The sequence below is a fragment of the Delphinus delphis genome, chromosome 19 (genome assembly GCF_949987515.2).
Source record: "Delphinus delphis chromosome 19, mDelDel1.2, whole genome shotgun sequence".
Taxonomy (NCBI): domain Eukaryota; kingdom Metazoa; phylum Chordata; class Mammalia; order Artiodactyla; family Delphinidae; genus Delphinus; species Delphinus delphis.
This window is the reverse complement of record NC_082701.1, coordinates 37,199,830-37,216,529: the sequence shown is the minus strand read 5'-3', so window position 1 is coordinate 37,216,529 and position 16,700 is coordinate 37,199,830. Positions and strand designations below refer to the sequence as shown.

General features: G+C 37.4%; 1 protein-coding gene across 5 annotated transcripts in view; it reads right to left on the bottom strand.

Moving 5' to 3' along the window:
• The window catches only part of CA10 (carbonic anhydrase 10), a 619,793-nt gene that overhangs the window by 106,246 nt on the left and 496,847 nt on the right, over positions 1 to 16,700 (bottom strand). For 2 of the 5 annotated variants that reach the window (XM_059998253.2, XM_059998255.2), the window contains one exon: positions 5,375 to 5,560. The exons of 1 other annotated variant lie outside the window; for it this stretch is intronic. In XM_059998253.2, coding sequence (XP_059854236.1) covers positions 5,375 to 5,560 — 186 coding nt within the window. Of the gene's footprint in view, positions 1 to 5,347; positions 5,561 to 16,700 lie in introns of all 5 variants that reach the window. 2 more of the 5 variants (XM_059998254.2, XM_059998252.1) reach the window with 1 other exon arrangement.

Genomic DNA, 16,700 nt, shown 5'->3' with positions numbered 1-16,700 from the left:
CTCAGTCATGTGTTCCTCAGCACTTTCATACCCTTGCACACTTCAGGACAATTTGGTGTTAGTTGCTTATTCCTACAAATTTGTGTTACTTTGGTGAAACCAGTCTCTCAGAGATGCAAATAACTGATTCCTTGAAAAGGACAAGGCCTGCAGTTTCTGTTGTTTAGTCTCAGTTGTTTGCGCTGAGATAACTGTTTTCTCTTCTGATTCAGAGCCACTAAAAATACATATATTCTACATGGGACTTTTATTTCCCCTTTTAATTAAACAAATATTATCTACATAGCAACAGCTATGGCCTTTTTCCTCCCTCAAATGTGTTTAAACAGAATCAAGATTCAAGAGGCTGAGACTTGAGAAGTTGATGTATTTCTACCCAACCTTCATAGGGAGCAGCAACTGTGTCAGGTCACACAGCTATTCATCCATCCTCTCCTTTATACAATCCAGAGAGAGTTATTTCATAGTTCCCTTTCCAGAACAATCCTCAAGTATAACCCATATTATGTTGTGTTATAAACATATGTAAACCTCAATAGACTGTATGCTTCTCTGGGCAGGAGCTGGGTTTTGAGCTCAGCACACAGCAGAAGCACACTAGCCATGTGAAGAGTGGGTAAAATAAACAGGAGAATCTGGCCACAGGTATTCCATGAAGTAGCTGGTGCAATTCTCAGTGTACCCCCTTAACCCTTTGAAGTGAAGAACTTCAGGAAGGTTTTCAAAATGAATACTTCCAATTTCCCCAAATAAGAAAGATTCTTCTTATCTAGACTCACTACTGCAACTTAATCCATGGGCATGATTCTTTTCAAATATTATCTTTTTCCTGGTTAATATATTTTTTTCTTTTCATTAATACCCTACTTTGTATTGGACATTAATCTAACCATTCAGACACGATTAGCAAGCTAAATGTCTTACTTATTAAAAACGGTTAAAAAAATCGAGATGTTTGAATCTCTGAATATGCTCATTTATCACCAATCCCTGACAATGCATCCAGGAGTTCTTGTGTAGGACATGAATAATTTTTATAAAAACACAGTTGCTGACTGTGTGGTACATCCACACAGCTTTATAAAACAAAGCAAATAATGACCATCAATTACAATAACCTCACTAGACAAGACTGCAATTAATCTACAGCTCTTCAGATAACGACCGCTGCACTGCATCAAGGAAAATGCCTGGCATTAACTGGCTTATCGTGATCAGCAATGATAGATGGGGCAGATGGCAATGTGATTATTCATTGTCAACACAATAAACAAATGCTTTGCAGCCGAAGTGTTTACCTAGGTCCTCTCAGAGGATAGCTCAAAATAGAGAACAAAGGCAGCTCTGAAAATAGCTCAAAATAAAAATAAACAGTTAATCTATGGATGAAATATACTTACTTAACTGGGGCTAACCCTTAGTAGAATCTATCTGGAAAATATTTTCCCGAAGGAGATCATGGGTTTAGTAGAGTTTTGGCATTAGAAGGTACAATAAAGCCCATAGCTCACTTGCTTGTTAGGATGAGTCACTTTTATGAAGTCCTCAAATTCCATTCCATGCTTAATAATTCCCGTGATGAGAATTCATTGTTTTCAGAGGCAGACTCATTCCATAGATAGATAACTCTCATTGTTAGAACATATATTTAGCTGACTGCCATCTCTCTGGAATTTTGGACAATTGACCCTAGGTTTTCCTCTCATCCCACATAGAAGATATTAAACTCTTCTTGCTCACTAAAGCCCTTTATTTATTTTTATTAATTAATTATTTTAAAACATCTTTATTGGAGTATAATTGCTTTTCAATGTTGCATTAGTTTCTGCTGTATAATAAAGTGAATCAGCTATATGTATACATATAGCCCCATATCCTCTCCCTCTTGCATCTCCCTCCCACCTTCCCTATCCCACCCCTCTGGGTGGTCACAGAGCATCACCGAGTTGATCTCCCAGGGCTAAATGCAAGCATACCTTGTTTTGTTGCACTTTATTGTACTGTGCAGATACTGTGTTCTTTACAAATTAAAGTTTTGCAGCCACCCTGCATTGAGCAAGTCTCTTAGTGCCATTTTTCCAATAGCATTTGCTTGCTTGTGTCTCTGTGTCATATTTTGGTAATTCTTGCAATATTTCAAAGTTTTCATTATTATTACATTTGTAAAGGTAGTCTGTGATCAGTTCTTTGATGTTACTACTGTGACTCACTGAAGACTCAGATGATGGTTAGCATTTTTTAGGAATAAAGTATTTTTAAATTAAGGTATGCACAATGCTTTTTTAGATATAGTGCTATTGCATACTTACTGTAGTATAGTATAAACATAACTTTGATATGCACTGAATTCACGTGACTTGCTTTATTGTGATATTCGTTTTATTGCAGTGGCCTGGAACCTGCAATATCTTTGAGGTATCTCAAAAATCAATGCCCATCCAACTCTTTCCACATGACATGTTTTGGTGCTTTCAACATTCTGGATTTTTGCACCTAAACCCACACCAGTTTTTAGACCACTCATACTCAGGGGCTCAGAAAGAAATGTGATATATCTGATGTGGTGTACTCAGAGCAAAGTGTAACTATTTGTGCTGAGGCTGAATGTCAATTTTTCCTTGGAGCAGGGGATGTGTGCGTGGCTGCTCTGCTTGGGAAGCTGTTCTCCAAACACCATTAGTCTAGATAGCACCCCAGCTCTGCCATGTCCAGGGGGCAATTACTTCGGGTGCGCCTTTTAAAATTTTGTGCAGGATGGCTTTGTTGATTAAGTCCTCCTTCTTTAGAAAACTGGGATAATTCAGGCAGAACCTGAGCTGAAATTGACACAGTGGTCACTAACCAAATTCTCTCGCAAAAATTTTTACAAATGCACATTCCTGGACCACTTCTCTGCAGACTAATTCAGCTGCTTCCGGAGGATTCAAATGTAAATATTTTGGCAATTTTCCCCAGTTAATTCTAATTCGCAACTCTGTTTAAATGCTTTTTTCATTGAGAACACTTAATAAGGTACTACTGAGGGAGTGCTTCACAAACCTAATATTCATACTCTCCTGGGAGCTTTAAAAATGCAGGTTCTTTGGAGCAGCTGATACCTGTGGTCCGGGGTAGGTCTAGGAAAATTAATACATCAAGATCAAATTGTTATATGTTTCCCTTAAGGGTTTTGGAAGCCCTCATTTACTCCAAAATTGTAGTTTATATACAAGTTACAAAGCACCCTTATTATATATTGAAGAAACAAGCAACTTTAGGAAATTCTACAAGGTAAAGGTTTTAGCCTGGTAACCATCTATATTTTTTCACTCATTCATTTAATAAATTCATTCATAAATTCATTTTTATTCTGAGACAATATTGTGATAGGCACTGGAATTTAATAGTTCAGTAGGGGAGAAAAACAAAGAAATGACAGCAAATAAACGTCAGTCAACAAAGAAAATGAATACAAATCTTAAAATAACGTATTTAAAAAGGAAGAGTTTATCTAATTTTAAATAGTCTCTAATTCAGACTGGCAGTCCCCCAGTCATTCTCAGTTCATGAGTTTTTGCCCTGCTTTCATCATATTCCCTGGTACATGTTAGTTCAGGATCTGTAACTCTTCAGAATTTCCCATTACATTCTCATGTCCCTTTGCCAGACATCCCTAATCATCCCTAGCTTTTTTTCCCTACAGATTCAGGAAGGAGACTCATATGCCTGCTCAACCCGGTCCTCTATGCAGCCATTACTAATAGACCACAGATGAAATCCACGTGCAGCTTCCCCCATTCACAGTGCCTTGACACACCTTGGCGACTTTGCTGTTCCTCATTTCCAGCTTTATCTTTGTTGTCTATCAACTATTGAGTACTTCTAGTGATCTTTACATCTTTAATCCCACTTAATTTCAAAACAACCTGGAGAGGTATATAAACTCAGCCTTAGAAGGATCAAGTAACCAGCTCAAGGTCACACAGTTACTGTGTATCACAGCAGGAGGTACAAACTCAGGTTCTTTGATGCCAAAGCTGATGTTCTGAAACTTGTTCTGCATTGCTTCTCTTCTCAGCCCAGTTCAAAGGGCACCTCCTCTGTGAAACTTCTCCTGCATGCTTCAAGGAAAATTTGTCACTTCTTCCTTAGAGTTGGCCAAGGCCTTTGTACACCTCCATTACAGCATGACATTATACTTTAATGATTTGAATATAGTATTCTTTGAGCTCCTCTGTGGTAAGAACTATGTCTTTATATATATATATATATATATATATATATATATACATATATATATATATATATACACACATGTATATATGTGTATATATATATATATACATGTATATATATATATATATATATATATATATATATATATATATATATATCCGTATCCCTGGTAACTAGCACAGTGCCTAGGTAGGTTCTCAGTTGATGCATTTTGAATGATCATTAAAATCTGGCCACTGGACTCATTCAGCTGTGGATCTCTTTCTCAGTGTGTGGCCTTACTATATTAAAAACAATGCCACGTTTAAACATGATCTTGATTAAAAATGTTAAAAAGACCAAGCCAATAGTGAAATACATACTTCTGTTATTTGAAGACCTTCTTGACATCAGTTATTGAGGACTCTTAAACAGAAACCTGGTTACAAGATATTTAGCATATAAGGACACCTGACCTTTAGTTGATAACCACCCTCAAGTATAAGGGAGGTAAAAGAGGTCAAATTAACTACACCCTGCTTATCAAGTGTCATATGTCATAGCACACATGATATTTGTTTAAATTGTGGCTCTTGTCCTATAACTGAAGGTGTGGTTTGGCTCACTGATGTGGCCTGAGTTCTGTCTGGGCTGATGATAGACACAGTGACACTCACCATTAATGGCGGCACATTCTGCAGAAACTCAGACTATTTAGTTCCCTGACATTTATTTCGCTATACGTAATAGTTTTGTGCAAATAAGACCCATTCTGCCAGAAAGGAGAATTATGGAATCTATGCAAACATATGTGACATATAGGGGGCTGATTGCATAGATTGCATAGATAGGTGTAAATGAAGATGTACATGTAAGGTGAGGGTTTAGGGTTGAAATAATGATCTGGCGATATCTTAGGGCATTAGTCACAAGAGAGCTGTCTCTCAATGTCTCAGGAGGAAATATCAAGTTTCACTGTGGTCTTCCCTGGAAAACACTGGAAGCTCATTATAAACTTCTATGTCAACTTGCAAAAGACAGATGGAGAAAGGAGGCACAGACCTTCTTATTTCATAGATACAAGAGCAGTCTTTCCATCTGTCATCACACCTTGGATATAAATAAGCACCAAATCTTATTAATTGGCACTTACCCGTAGTACTTCAATAACCTCACATACCTCCCCAGAGAAGGCTTGTCCGTTGAGGAGGTGCTCTGACCCTTGGCTATCCTCACTACCAAAGTGTAGCCGGACCTCCTCCAGCCGGTGGCTGTATGTCATGGGCCCTCCTGATACGTTGACCAAGTGCTCCTTGTCCAGGCGCAGGGACACATGTCTTCCAGTGTTGTACATGGTCCCACTGACCTGCAAGGCAATGAGCAACAGGTCAAACAAGACTCTCCTCCTTCCATTTCTCACAATTTCTCACTCAACCCAGCATGGTGCTTAGACCAATGCCTTTTGCTTCCTTTTGATAGGAAGACACTAGGCTAATTCCACATGTGGAGTAGGGAGTGACAGCCTCCCCAGAGAGCACTTTTGCCCTACCTGGCATCTATGGTACTTTCTGTGAGTCATAAGCCACATTATCATTTAGGAATCTGAGGTAGGAACTCAAAGGAAACCTCATCAACTGTGACTAATATTTTGGACATTGCACTTATAAAGAATTAACTTGTCTTCTTACCATAAATATTTGGAATGTAAAGATGCTGCAAAAGTTAAAATCTCAGGTGTGAGAAATTGGAGAGAGCAGTTAGTAAGGATGAGATGCTACAAAGGCCAAAAGAGAGACAAGTAAGCTAAAATGAGTGAATAGGAACAAACCTTAGGGGGAGACTGAGGCTTAGGTTTGTAGTCTCAAGCATTCAGTATGGTGTGTCTTGGTTTAGGTCCTTCTCTAACTGCTGCAACCAGACACTGCAAAGAGTCAGAGCTCTGATACTTTCTTGCAGTTTATGGCCTCAGTGCTAAGCTAAAGAGATTCATATAAGCTTCCCATTTCACAGACTTCCTATTCCATCTTGCTTCAGCCCCTGCCCGCTGAACCTTACTGCTTGGGGTTTCTTTCCCTCCTTTTCTCTTGAACTTGATGCTCAGCTTCATTTTGTTGATTATGACCATAGCACTTCTCAACATTTGATTCTAGAACACTGATTCCTACCTGTGAGTCTATTGTCTTAGTCTTCTGTGTTGACTTAGCTCTAGGAGCAGATTGAAAACTTAAGGGAGACTTTGAATGGGTCTGGATGGAATGCTTCTGGGCTATGGGTTGCTGAGCTACTTGGATTTTCTACCTGCTTACTCTGACTCCTTTGGGCCCAGCCCTAGGGATCCTTTAAGGCAGTGGTCCCCAAAATTTTGGCACCAGGGACAGGTTTCGTGGAAGACAATTTTTCCCACGGACTGGGGGGTGAATGTTTCAGGATGATTCAAGTGCATTACATTTATCATGCAGTTTATTTTTATTATTATTACATTGTAATATATAATGAAATAATTATACAACTAACCATAATGCAGAATCAGTGGGAGTCCTGAGCTTGTTTTCACTTACCACTCACAGATAGGGTTTTGATATGAGTCTGCAAGCAATTGATTTATTATGGTTCCTGTTCAATCAAACCTCTACTAATGACAATCTGTATTTGCAACCACTCCCCAGAGCTAGCATCACTGCCTCAGTTCTACCTCAGATCATCAGGCATTAGATTCTCATAAGGAGTGCACAACCTAGATCCCGCACATGTGCAGTTCACAGTAGGGTTTGCACTCCTATGAGAATCAAATGCAGTGCTGATCTGACAGGAGGCAGAGCTCAGGTAATGTTCAAATACCAAAATACTCCACTGACTCACTATAGCACCATCTTGCTATAAGGTGGAGCCCATGTGCTGCTGTTGGCCATGGTCTGTGCGGGGACATGACCAATGAAACAGTGAAAAACTTATGTAAGATTCTCCAGTCTCTTTCTTCCCCTGCTTCATCAATCAAGGGGCAATGTGGAAAGTTGTAAATGTGGTATAGCTACAAGATGGAGGCTGTGTCAGCCTGAGTCGCTGGCAGATTATATGCAGATTGCAAAAATGGCTAGAATTCTTCCACTCCTTGTAACTACACTACTTACAATGTGACCTTGTAGCTGTTCCCATCAAGATAGGGCCATCTGTTTCTCCACCCCTTGAATCTGTACTGGCCTTGTCACTTGCTTTGGCCAATAGCACGTAGTGGATACAACATGCTTATTCTGAGAGTAGGCCTCTAGAGGACTTGCACGTGTCCTTACGCCGTTTTGGAAACTCGAGACCACCATGCAAACAAGCCTGGGCTAGCCTGCTGGAGGATGATCCAGAGTGAGGAGAACTATCCCAGGAGAAGCCATCCTAGGCTGGCCATTCCACGACTGATCCACCAGTTGACTGTCTTAGTCTGGCCTGGGCCAGAAGAATTTCCCACAGACCATAGCTTCCCATATACTGGGGAGCTAAAAATTTGGTTGTTTTCAGTCCCTAAGCTTTGAGATAGTTTGTTATAGAGCAAAAACTAACTGATATACACTAAGTCAATCATCTTCTCTGTCATGTGACTCTGGAACTATCAACAGAAGCTCTGGACAGTCTTTGTTGAGTAGCTGAACTAGAAAGTCACTTGGGGCTCAGACAGTCAGTCTGCTAATCAGCTGGAAAGTCATACCAGAATAAGAGAAGAAAGCAGCAGATATGCCAAGAGTGACAGAGGAAACCATGCAGAGATAGAATTAGAGAGAATATCAACTTCACCTTCAGAAACCCTTTGTATCTCTTTGTTCCAGTTCCTTCATGAGGCCTGGGCTGTACTTTCTCTGATACTTTACATCTTACAAAGGGATTTATTTTTTCTTAAATTATCTATCCCTTGCAACCAAATGATCCCTATCAAAGACTCTATGTCTGTTCTCCAGTCTCAAATAAATGTATATTCAGTCAGTATGACATAATGAGAGTTTGTTTTCTTTTCTTGTCCCAATTTATGACTTTCTTTGCAGTAAAATGATAGAGATAGATTTGTGTTTGACACTGCATTGATCTTTAAGCAAAATTTATTTTTTCTAATTATTAAGATAATATACAGGTATTATACATGGGTAGGAAGACAGAGAACAGCTCAATGAAATAAAAATTAGCCAAAATTCGACAGTAAACCAATAATCACCACTAATATTTTGGTGTATAACTTTTCACACTCATAACCGTATATATCTATATTTTAATGGGATCATTTTATATGTGTGATAATAAATGCTTTTCACATAAAAGGGTATATGATTTTATATATATATATTACATATAATAATTTAATATATATAAATTTATATATTTAATATATTATACACAACACACATATAATATATTTAATATATTTGTTACATATTTATACATTAATATATATATAGTAAATATATATTATTTTTAGTCACATGAATATTTCTAGGTTATTAACTGTTCTTTTGCAATATCACTTTGAAATAGCTTCATAGTATTCCACTGTAAACATATATGACTTATTATTGAATCTTTACAGCCCTTTCACTTTTTCACTATTGTTAAAAAATATTGCAATGAGATATAGAGAGCAAACTAGTGGTTACCAGTGGGGAGTGGGAAGGAGGGAGGAGCAATTTAGGCGTAGTAGAAAAAAAGGGTTAACATGGGATTATATGAAATCATCTTTGTGATACTTTTGAAAATTGTAAAGCACTACACAATTTAAAGAATCTTTCACTCAATTAAAAAAAATACTGCAATGAACATCCTTATGGATAAACATTTTTACTAGTGCAGATATTTCATTAGGCAAACTCTGGGTCAGACTGTGTACACATTATTACAGTGCTTATTATCTAATGCAAAATCCATTTGCTGTGGAGTGTAGATCCCACAGAGCAGGGCTGGATCTCAAATTCTCTTCAAATTGCATTAATTCAACAAGCAACATCCATGGGCCCCTATAGTATGCAAGGCTGCATAACAGGAGCTGCTTCAAATTCTTATAGGATATGTGCTCTGTTCCAATGAGCAAGTATATCAGGCTTCCCCGTACTTCTAAAAAATCCTCTCAATGTGTCTGTCTAATGTTCCTAAGAAAATTGTTGCCCATTGAAGCAAGGCAGGGACCATGTCCTATGCTTGTCTGCATTTCCCCAGTAATTAACACAATGGCACACAGTAGAGAGAAGAATAAAGGACTCTTGAGTCAAAAGATTCCCAGTCTGCCTCTTGGTGACCTTGAGTAGTTCAGTTAATTACTTGAAGCCTCAGTTTTCTTAACTGTAAAATAGAGATAAGACAATTTCCCCTATGAAAATGAGGGATAAAAAACTATAAGGCTTATAGAGAATGAATATGAGAATGATAGAGATAAATCCCTCCTTATCAGTAATTACTTATTGATTCCACTTACATGAAGTCCTAGAGTAGTCAAAATCATAAAGATAGAAAGTAGAACGGTAGCTGCCAGCGGTGGGGTGCAGAGAGGAATGGGAGTTATTGTTTAATGGGCATAGAGTTACAGTTTTGCAAGATGAAAAAAATTCTGGAGATGGACGGTGGTTGTACTTAATACTGCTGAACTGTTTAAGTAAAAATGGTTAAGATGTGTACTTTACACACGTAAAAATTGGAAAAAATTCCCTCATGAGTTTGTTGTGAGAATTAATACATTTAATGGTCAAACATTTTCATTCTTTTCCTTCATTTACTTTTGAAAATGGGTGCCTAGCTGACCTTGCAGGACCTGTGTTGATCTTACCCACTTCCCATAGCCCAGTGGAATATAGTGTTGCTTTCTAAAAGTCACAATGAAGAACTTGTACCGACTTCTGCATTGTGATGATTCACTTGTCTCTCATTTTGGATTTTAAAGCTCCAGTTGTGGGAAGCATCCAAGATCATTTTGAAGGCCATGAAGCAAACATGAAACCAGGGTAATCAGGAATAAACCAGTGCTTTCTAGTTCTTCCACTCCATACTTCCATACTCCTTCTACTTCCATGGCTCTATCTTCATTCATTCATCTGACTGTGTGCTAGGAGCTGAGGATAGTGTGGTGAGTAAAATCAGGCATGGTCCCTGCCCTCATGGAGCTTACAATTTCCATTATGAAGACAACAGAGTGGGAGAAGGAAGTTATGGGGAATCCATATGAAATTCTACCATTTGCATATGTGTTCGCACAATTAGAGGCAATACACCTATTCCCCCACCCTTCCCCCAGACATTGAAATAACATTAATTTATATTAATCAAAAAAAGCTGTGTAACCAGGGTATGGTTTGTTGCACTTTAATTTTTTTTAAAAAAGGCTTGACAATATTATGTATGATATCTGATGGTACACCTGCACTGAAGTAATTAACACTGCAGCAGTGTCATTTTACCTGTAATGCTAATTACAGTGTTTCCAATGAACTACTTTGGTGTGCAGCATGTTGGAAAAAGTTGTATTATGTAGACCAGGAAACAGAACTGAATGGAGACGATGAAGCTGCAGGGGATATCCAGGTTGCCTATGGCTGCCTCACACTTGTCCTTTTTGTTTTATTTTAATTCACTACAAAATGAGATGAGAGATACGATGCCCATGTAAGTGGGAGAAGTAAGAGTGGTCTGTGAATGCTCAGTGACTTGTCTAGAATCATACGGCTAGCAGTGGTGGCAAACCAAGGTCTCCTGATTCCAAGTCTAATGATTTTTTTTTTCCCATGGAAAATAATTTTGTTCATTGGTTTTCATTTATTTTAACATCTTTATTGGAGTATAATTGTTTTACAATGGTGTGTCAGTTTCTGTTTAATAACAAAGTGAATCAGCTATACATATACATATATCCTCAAATTTCCTCCCTCTTGCTTCTCCCTCCCACCCTCCTTATCCCACCCCTCTAGGTGGTCACAAAGCACTACCGAGCTGATCTCCCTGTGCTATGCAGTTGTTTCCCATTAGCTATCTATTTTACATTTGGTAGTATATATAAGTCCATGCCACTCTCTCACTTTGTCCCAGCTTACCCATCACCCTCCCCGTGTCTTCAAGTCAATTCTCTATTTATTCCTGTCCTGCCTCTAGGTACTTCATAACTTTTTTTTTTTCTTTTTAAGATTCCATATATATGTGTTAGGATACAGTATTTGTTTTTCTCTTTCTGACTTACTTGACTCTGTATGACAGATTCTGGGTCCATCCACCTCACTAAAAATAACTCAATTTCATTTCTTTTTATGGCTAAGTAATATTCCATTGTATATATGTGACACATTTTCTTTATCCATTCATCTGTCGATGGACACTTAGGTTGTTTCCATGTCCTGGCTATTGTAAATAGAGCTGCAAAGAACATTTTGCTACGTGACTCTTTTTGAATTATGGTTTTCTCAGGGTATATGCCCAGTAGTGGGATTGCTGGGCCATAAGGTAGTTTTATTTTTAGTTTTTTAAGGAACCATCATACTGTTCTCCAGAGTGGCTGCATCAATTTACATTCCCACCAACAGTGCAAAAAGGTTCCCTCTTCTCCACACCCTCTGAAGCAATTATTGTTTGTAGATTCTTTGATGATGGCCATTCTGACAGGTGAGAGGTGATATGACATTGTAGTTTTCATTTGCATTTCTCAAATGATTAGTGATGTTGAGCAATCTTTCATGTGTTTGTTGGCAATCTATATATCTTCTTTAGAGAAATGTCTGTTTAGATCTGCTGCCCATTTTTCGATTGGGTTGTTTGTTTTTTTGATATTGAACTTTATGAACTGCTTGTACATTTTGGAGATTAATCCTTTGTCCATTGTTTCATTTGCAAATATTTTCTCCCATTCTAAGGGTTGTCTTTTCATCTTGTTTATGATTTCCTTTGCTGTGCAAAAGTTTTTAATTTTCATTAGGTCCCATTTGTTTATTTTTGTTTTTATTTCCATTTCTCTAGGAGGTGGGTCAAAAAGGACATTGCTGTGATTTATGTCATAGAGAGTTCTGCCTATACTTTCCTCTAAGAGTTTGATAGTGTCTGGTATTACATTCAGGTCTTTAATCCATTTTGAGTTTATTTTTGTGTATGGTGTTAGGGAATGTTCTAATTTCATTCTTTTACATGTAGCTGTCCAGATTTCCTAGCACCACTTATTGAAGAGGCTGTCTTTTCTCAGCTGTATATTCTTGCCTCCTTTATCAAAAATAAGGGGACCATATGTGCATGGGTTTATGTCTGAGCTTTCTATCCTGTTCCATTGATCTATATTCCTGTTTTTGTGCAAGTACCATACTGTCTTGATTACTGTAGCTTTGTAATATAGTCTGAGGTCAGGGAGCCTGTTTCCTCCGGCTCCATTTTTCTTTCTCAAGATTTCTTTGGCTATTTGGGGTTTTTTGTGTTTCCATACAAATTGTGAGATTTTTGTTCTAGTTCTGTGAAAAATGCCAGTGGTATATAGATAGGGATTGCATTGAATTTGTAGATTGCTTTCGATAGTAGAGTCATTTTGACAATGTTGATTCTTCCAATCCAAGAACACAGTATATCTCTCCATCGGTTTGTATCATCTTTAATTTCATTCATCAGTGTCTTATAATTTTCTGCATACAGGTCTTTTGTCTCCTTAGGTAGGTTTATTCCTAGGTATTTTATTCTTTCTGTTGGAATGGTAAATGTGAGTGTTTCCTTAATTTCTCTTTCAGATTTTTCATCATTAGTGTATACAAATGCAAGAGATTTCTATGCATTAATTTTGTATCCTGCTATTTTACCAAATTCATTGATTAGCTCTAGTAGTTTTCTGGTACTATCTTTAGGATTCTCTATGTAGAGTATCATGTCATTTGCAAACAGTGACAGTTTTAATTATTCTTTTCTGATTTGGATTCTTTTACTTCCTATTCTTCTCTGCTTGCTGTGGCTAAAACTTCCAAACTATTGTGAATAATAGTGGTGAGAGTGGGCAACCTTGTCTTGTTCCTTATCTTAGTGGAAATGGTTTCAGTTTTTCACCATGGAGGACGATGTTGGCTGTGGGTTTGTCAAATATGGCCTTTATTATGTTGAGGTAAGTTCCCTCGATGCCTACTATCTGGAGGGTTTTTATCATAATTTGGTGTTGAATTTTGTCAAAAGCTTTTTCTTCATCTATTGAGATGATCATATAGTTTTTATCCTTCAATTTGTTTTTATGGTGTATCACATTGATTGATTTGCATATATTGAAGTATTCTTGCATTCCTGGGATAAACCCCACTTGATCATGGTGTATGATCCTTTCGGTGTGCTGTTGGATTCTGTTTGCTAGTATTTTGTTGACGATTTTTGCATCTCTGTTCATCAGTGATATTGGCCTGTAGTTTTCTTTCTTTGTTACATCTTTGTCTGGCTTTGGTATCAGGGTGATGGTGGCCTCATAGAATGAGTTTGAGACTGTTCCTCCCTCTGCTATATTTTGGAAGAGTTTGCAAAGGATAGGTGTTAGCTCTTCTCTAAATGTTTGATAGAATTCGCCTGTGAAACCATCTGGTCCTAGACTTTTGTGTGTTGGAAGATTTTTAATCACAGTTCCAATTTCAGTGCTTGGATTGGTCTGTTTATATTTTCTATTTCTTCCTGGTTCAGTCTTGGAATGTTGTGCTTTTCTAAGAAGTTGGCCATTTCTTCCAGGTTGTCCATTTTATTGGCATATAGCTGCTTGTAGTAAACTCTCATGATTCTTTGTATTTCTGCAGTGTCAGTTGTTACTTCTCCTTTTTCATTTCTAATTCTATTGATTTGTGTCTTCTCTCTTTTTTTTCTTGATGAGTCTGGCTAATGGTTTATCAATTTTGTTTATCTTCTCAAAGAACCAGATTTTAGTTTTATTGAGCTTTGTTATTTTCTTTTTCATTTATTTTTGATCTGATCTTTATGATTTCTTTCCTTTTGCTAAATTTGGGGGTTTGCTCTTCTTTGTTTTCTAATTGCTTTAGGTGTAAGGTTAGGTGTTTTATTTTAGATTTTTCTTGTTTCTTGAGGAAGGATTGTATTGCTATAAACTCCCCACTTAGAACTGCTTTTGCTGCATCTCATAAGTTTTAGGTCGTCGTGTATTCAATTGTCATTTGTTTCTAGGTATTTTCTGATTTCCTCTTTGATTTCTTCACTGATCTCTTGGTTATTAAGTAGTGTATTTTTTAGCCTCTATGTATTTTTATTTTTTGCTGATGTTTTCCTGTAATTGATATCTAGTCTCAAAGTATTGTGGTCAGAAAAGACACTTGATACAGTTTCATTTTTTTAAAATTTTACCAAGACTTGATTTGTGACCCAAGACATGATCTGTCCTGCAGGATGTTCCATGAGCACTTGAGAAGAAAGCATATTCTGTTGTTTTTGGATGGAATGTCCTATAAATATCAATTAAGTCTACCTTGTTAAATGTATCATTTAAAGATTGTGTTTCCTGGGGTTTCCCTGATGGCGCAGTGGTTGAGAGTCTGCCTGCTGATGCAGGGGACACGGGTTTGTGCCCCGGTCTGGGAATATCCCACATGCCATGGAGTAGCTGGGCCCATGAGCCATGGCTGCTGAGCCTGCGCGTCCAGATCCTGTGCTCCGCAATGGGAGAGGCCACAAGAGTGAGAGGCCCGCATAGTGCAAACAAAACAAAACAAAACAAAACAAAACAAAAACAAAAAAAAAACAAACAAAAAAGCTTGTGTTTCCTTATTTATTTTCATTTTGGATGATCTGTCAACTGGTGAACGTGGGGTTTTAAAGTTCCCTACTATGATTTTGTTACTGTAGATTTCCCCTTTTATGGCTGTTAGCATTTGCCTTACATATTGAGGTGCTCCTATTTTGGGTGCATAAATGTTTATAATTGCTATATTTTCTTCTTGGACTGATCCCTTGATCATTATGTAGTGTCCTCCTTTGTCTCTTGTAACAGTCTTTGTTTTAAAGTCTATTTTGTATGGTATGAGAATTGCTACTCCAGCTATCTCTTGATTTCCATTTCCATGGAATATCTTTTTCTATCCCCTCACTTTCAGTCTGTATGTGTCCCTAGGTCTGAAGTGGGTCTCTTGTAGGCAGCATATATATTGGTCTGGTTTTTCTATCCATTCAGCCAGTCTATGTCTTTTGGTTGGAGCATTTAATCCATTTACATTAAAGTGAATTATCAATATGTATGTTCCTATTACCATTTTCTTAATTGTTTTGGGTTTGTTATTGTAGGTCTTTTCCTTCTCTTGTGTTTCTTGCCTAGAGAAGTTCCTTTAGCATTTGTTGTAAAGCTGGTTTGGTGATGCTGAATTCTCTAAGCTTTTGCTGGTCTATAAAGCTTTTAATTTCTCCATCAAATCTGAATGAGATCCTTGCTGGGTAGAGTAATCTTTGTTGTAGGTTTTTCCCTTTCATCACTTTAAATATGGCCTGCCACTCCCTTCTGGCTTGCAGAGTTTCTGCTGAAAGATCAACTGTTAACCTTATGGGGATTCCTTTTTGTGCTATTTGTTGTTTTTCCCTTGTTGCTTTTAATATTTTTTCTTTGTATTTAATTTTTGATAGTTTGATTAATCTGTGTCTTGGCCTGTTTCTCCTTGGATTTATCCTATAACAGATATGCATTATTACCAACTGGCTCTCCTTCCATAAGATTGACATTTGGAGAACAATTTTAATATTACTGACTTTTTAAATTATATAATATAGAAAAAAATATATATATATATACTATATAATTACATATATCAACTTGTTATGTGTGGTGTCAACACAACTGGTTAGGAGCTGTTTGAACAAGATGTAGTAAAGAAATCAAATGGTATTTGAAGGTAAATTTGATGGTTAATTTTATGTGTTAACTTGTCTCAGCCATGGTGCCTGGATAATTGACCAAACATTATTTTGGATATTTCTGTGAGGGTAGATTTGAATGAGATAAACGTTTAATTCAGTGGGCTTTGAATAAAGCAGAGTTCCCCTAATAATATGGGTGGGCCTCATTCAGTCAGTTGTAAATCTGAATAGAACAAAAAGAATGGCCTCTCCAGAGCAAGAAGTAATTCTGCAGTAATTGACCTTAGGACCTGAACTACAGTATCAACTGTTTCTTGGATCTTCAGCCTGCCAGCACACCCTACAGATTACGGATGTGCAGCTTCCATAATCAAATGAGCCAATTCCTTAAATAAATCTCTTTCTACATGTATATACTCATTGTATTAATTCTGTGTCTCTGGAAAACCCTGACTAATATAAGTAATCCCAAGCACTCTGGGGGGTTACTAGGCTATCAACTCATATTTGAAGAAAGCATTGTTAGGTAATCGGTTGTGCAATCAAATAATTCCCAGTGGTTAAAAGTACAGGCTTTAGAGTCAGAGACATGTGGGATCAAGCCCTGGCTCCCTCATTCATGGGATGCTTGCCTCAAGCATGTGACAAAAGCTAAAATTAAGAAAATTGAAATTGTATCAAGTATTTTTTCTGACCACAACACTTTGAGA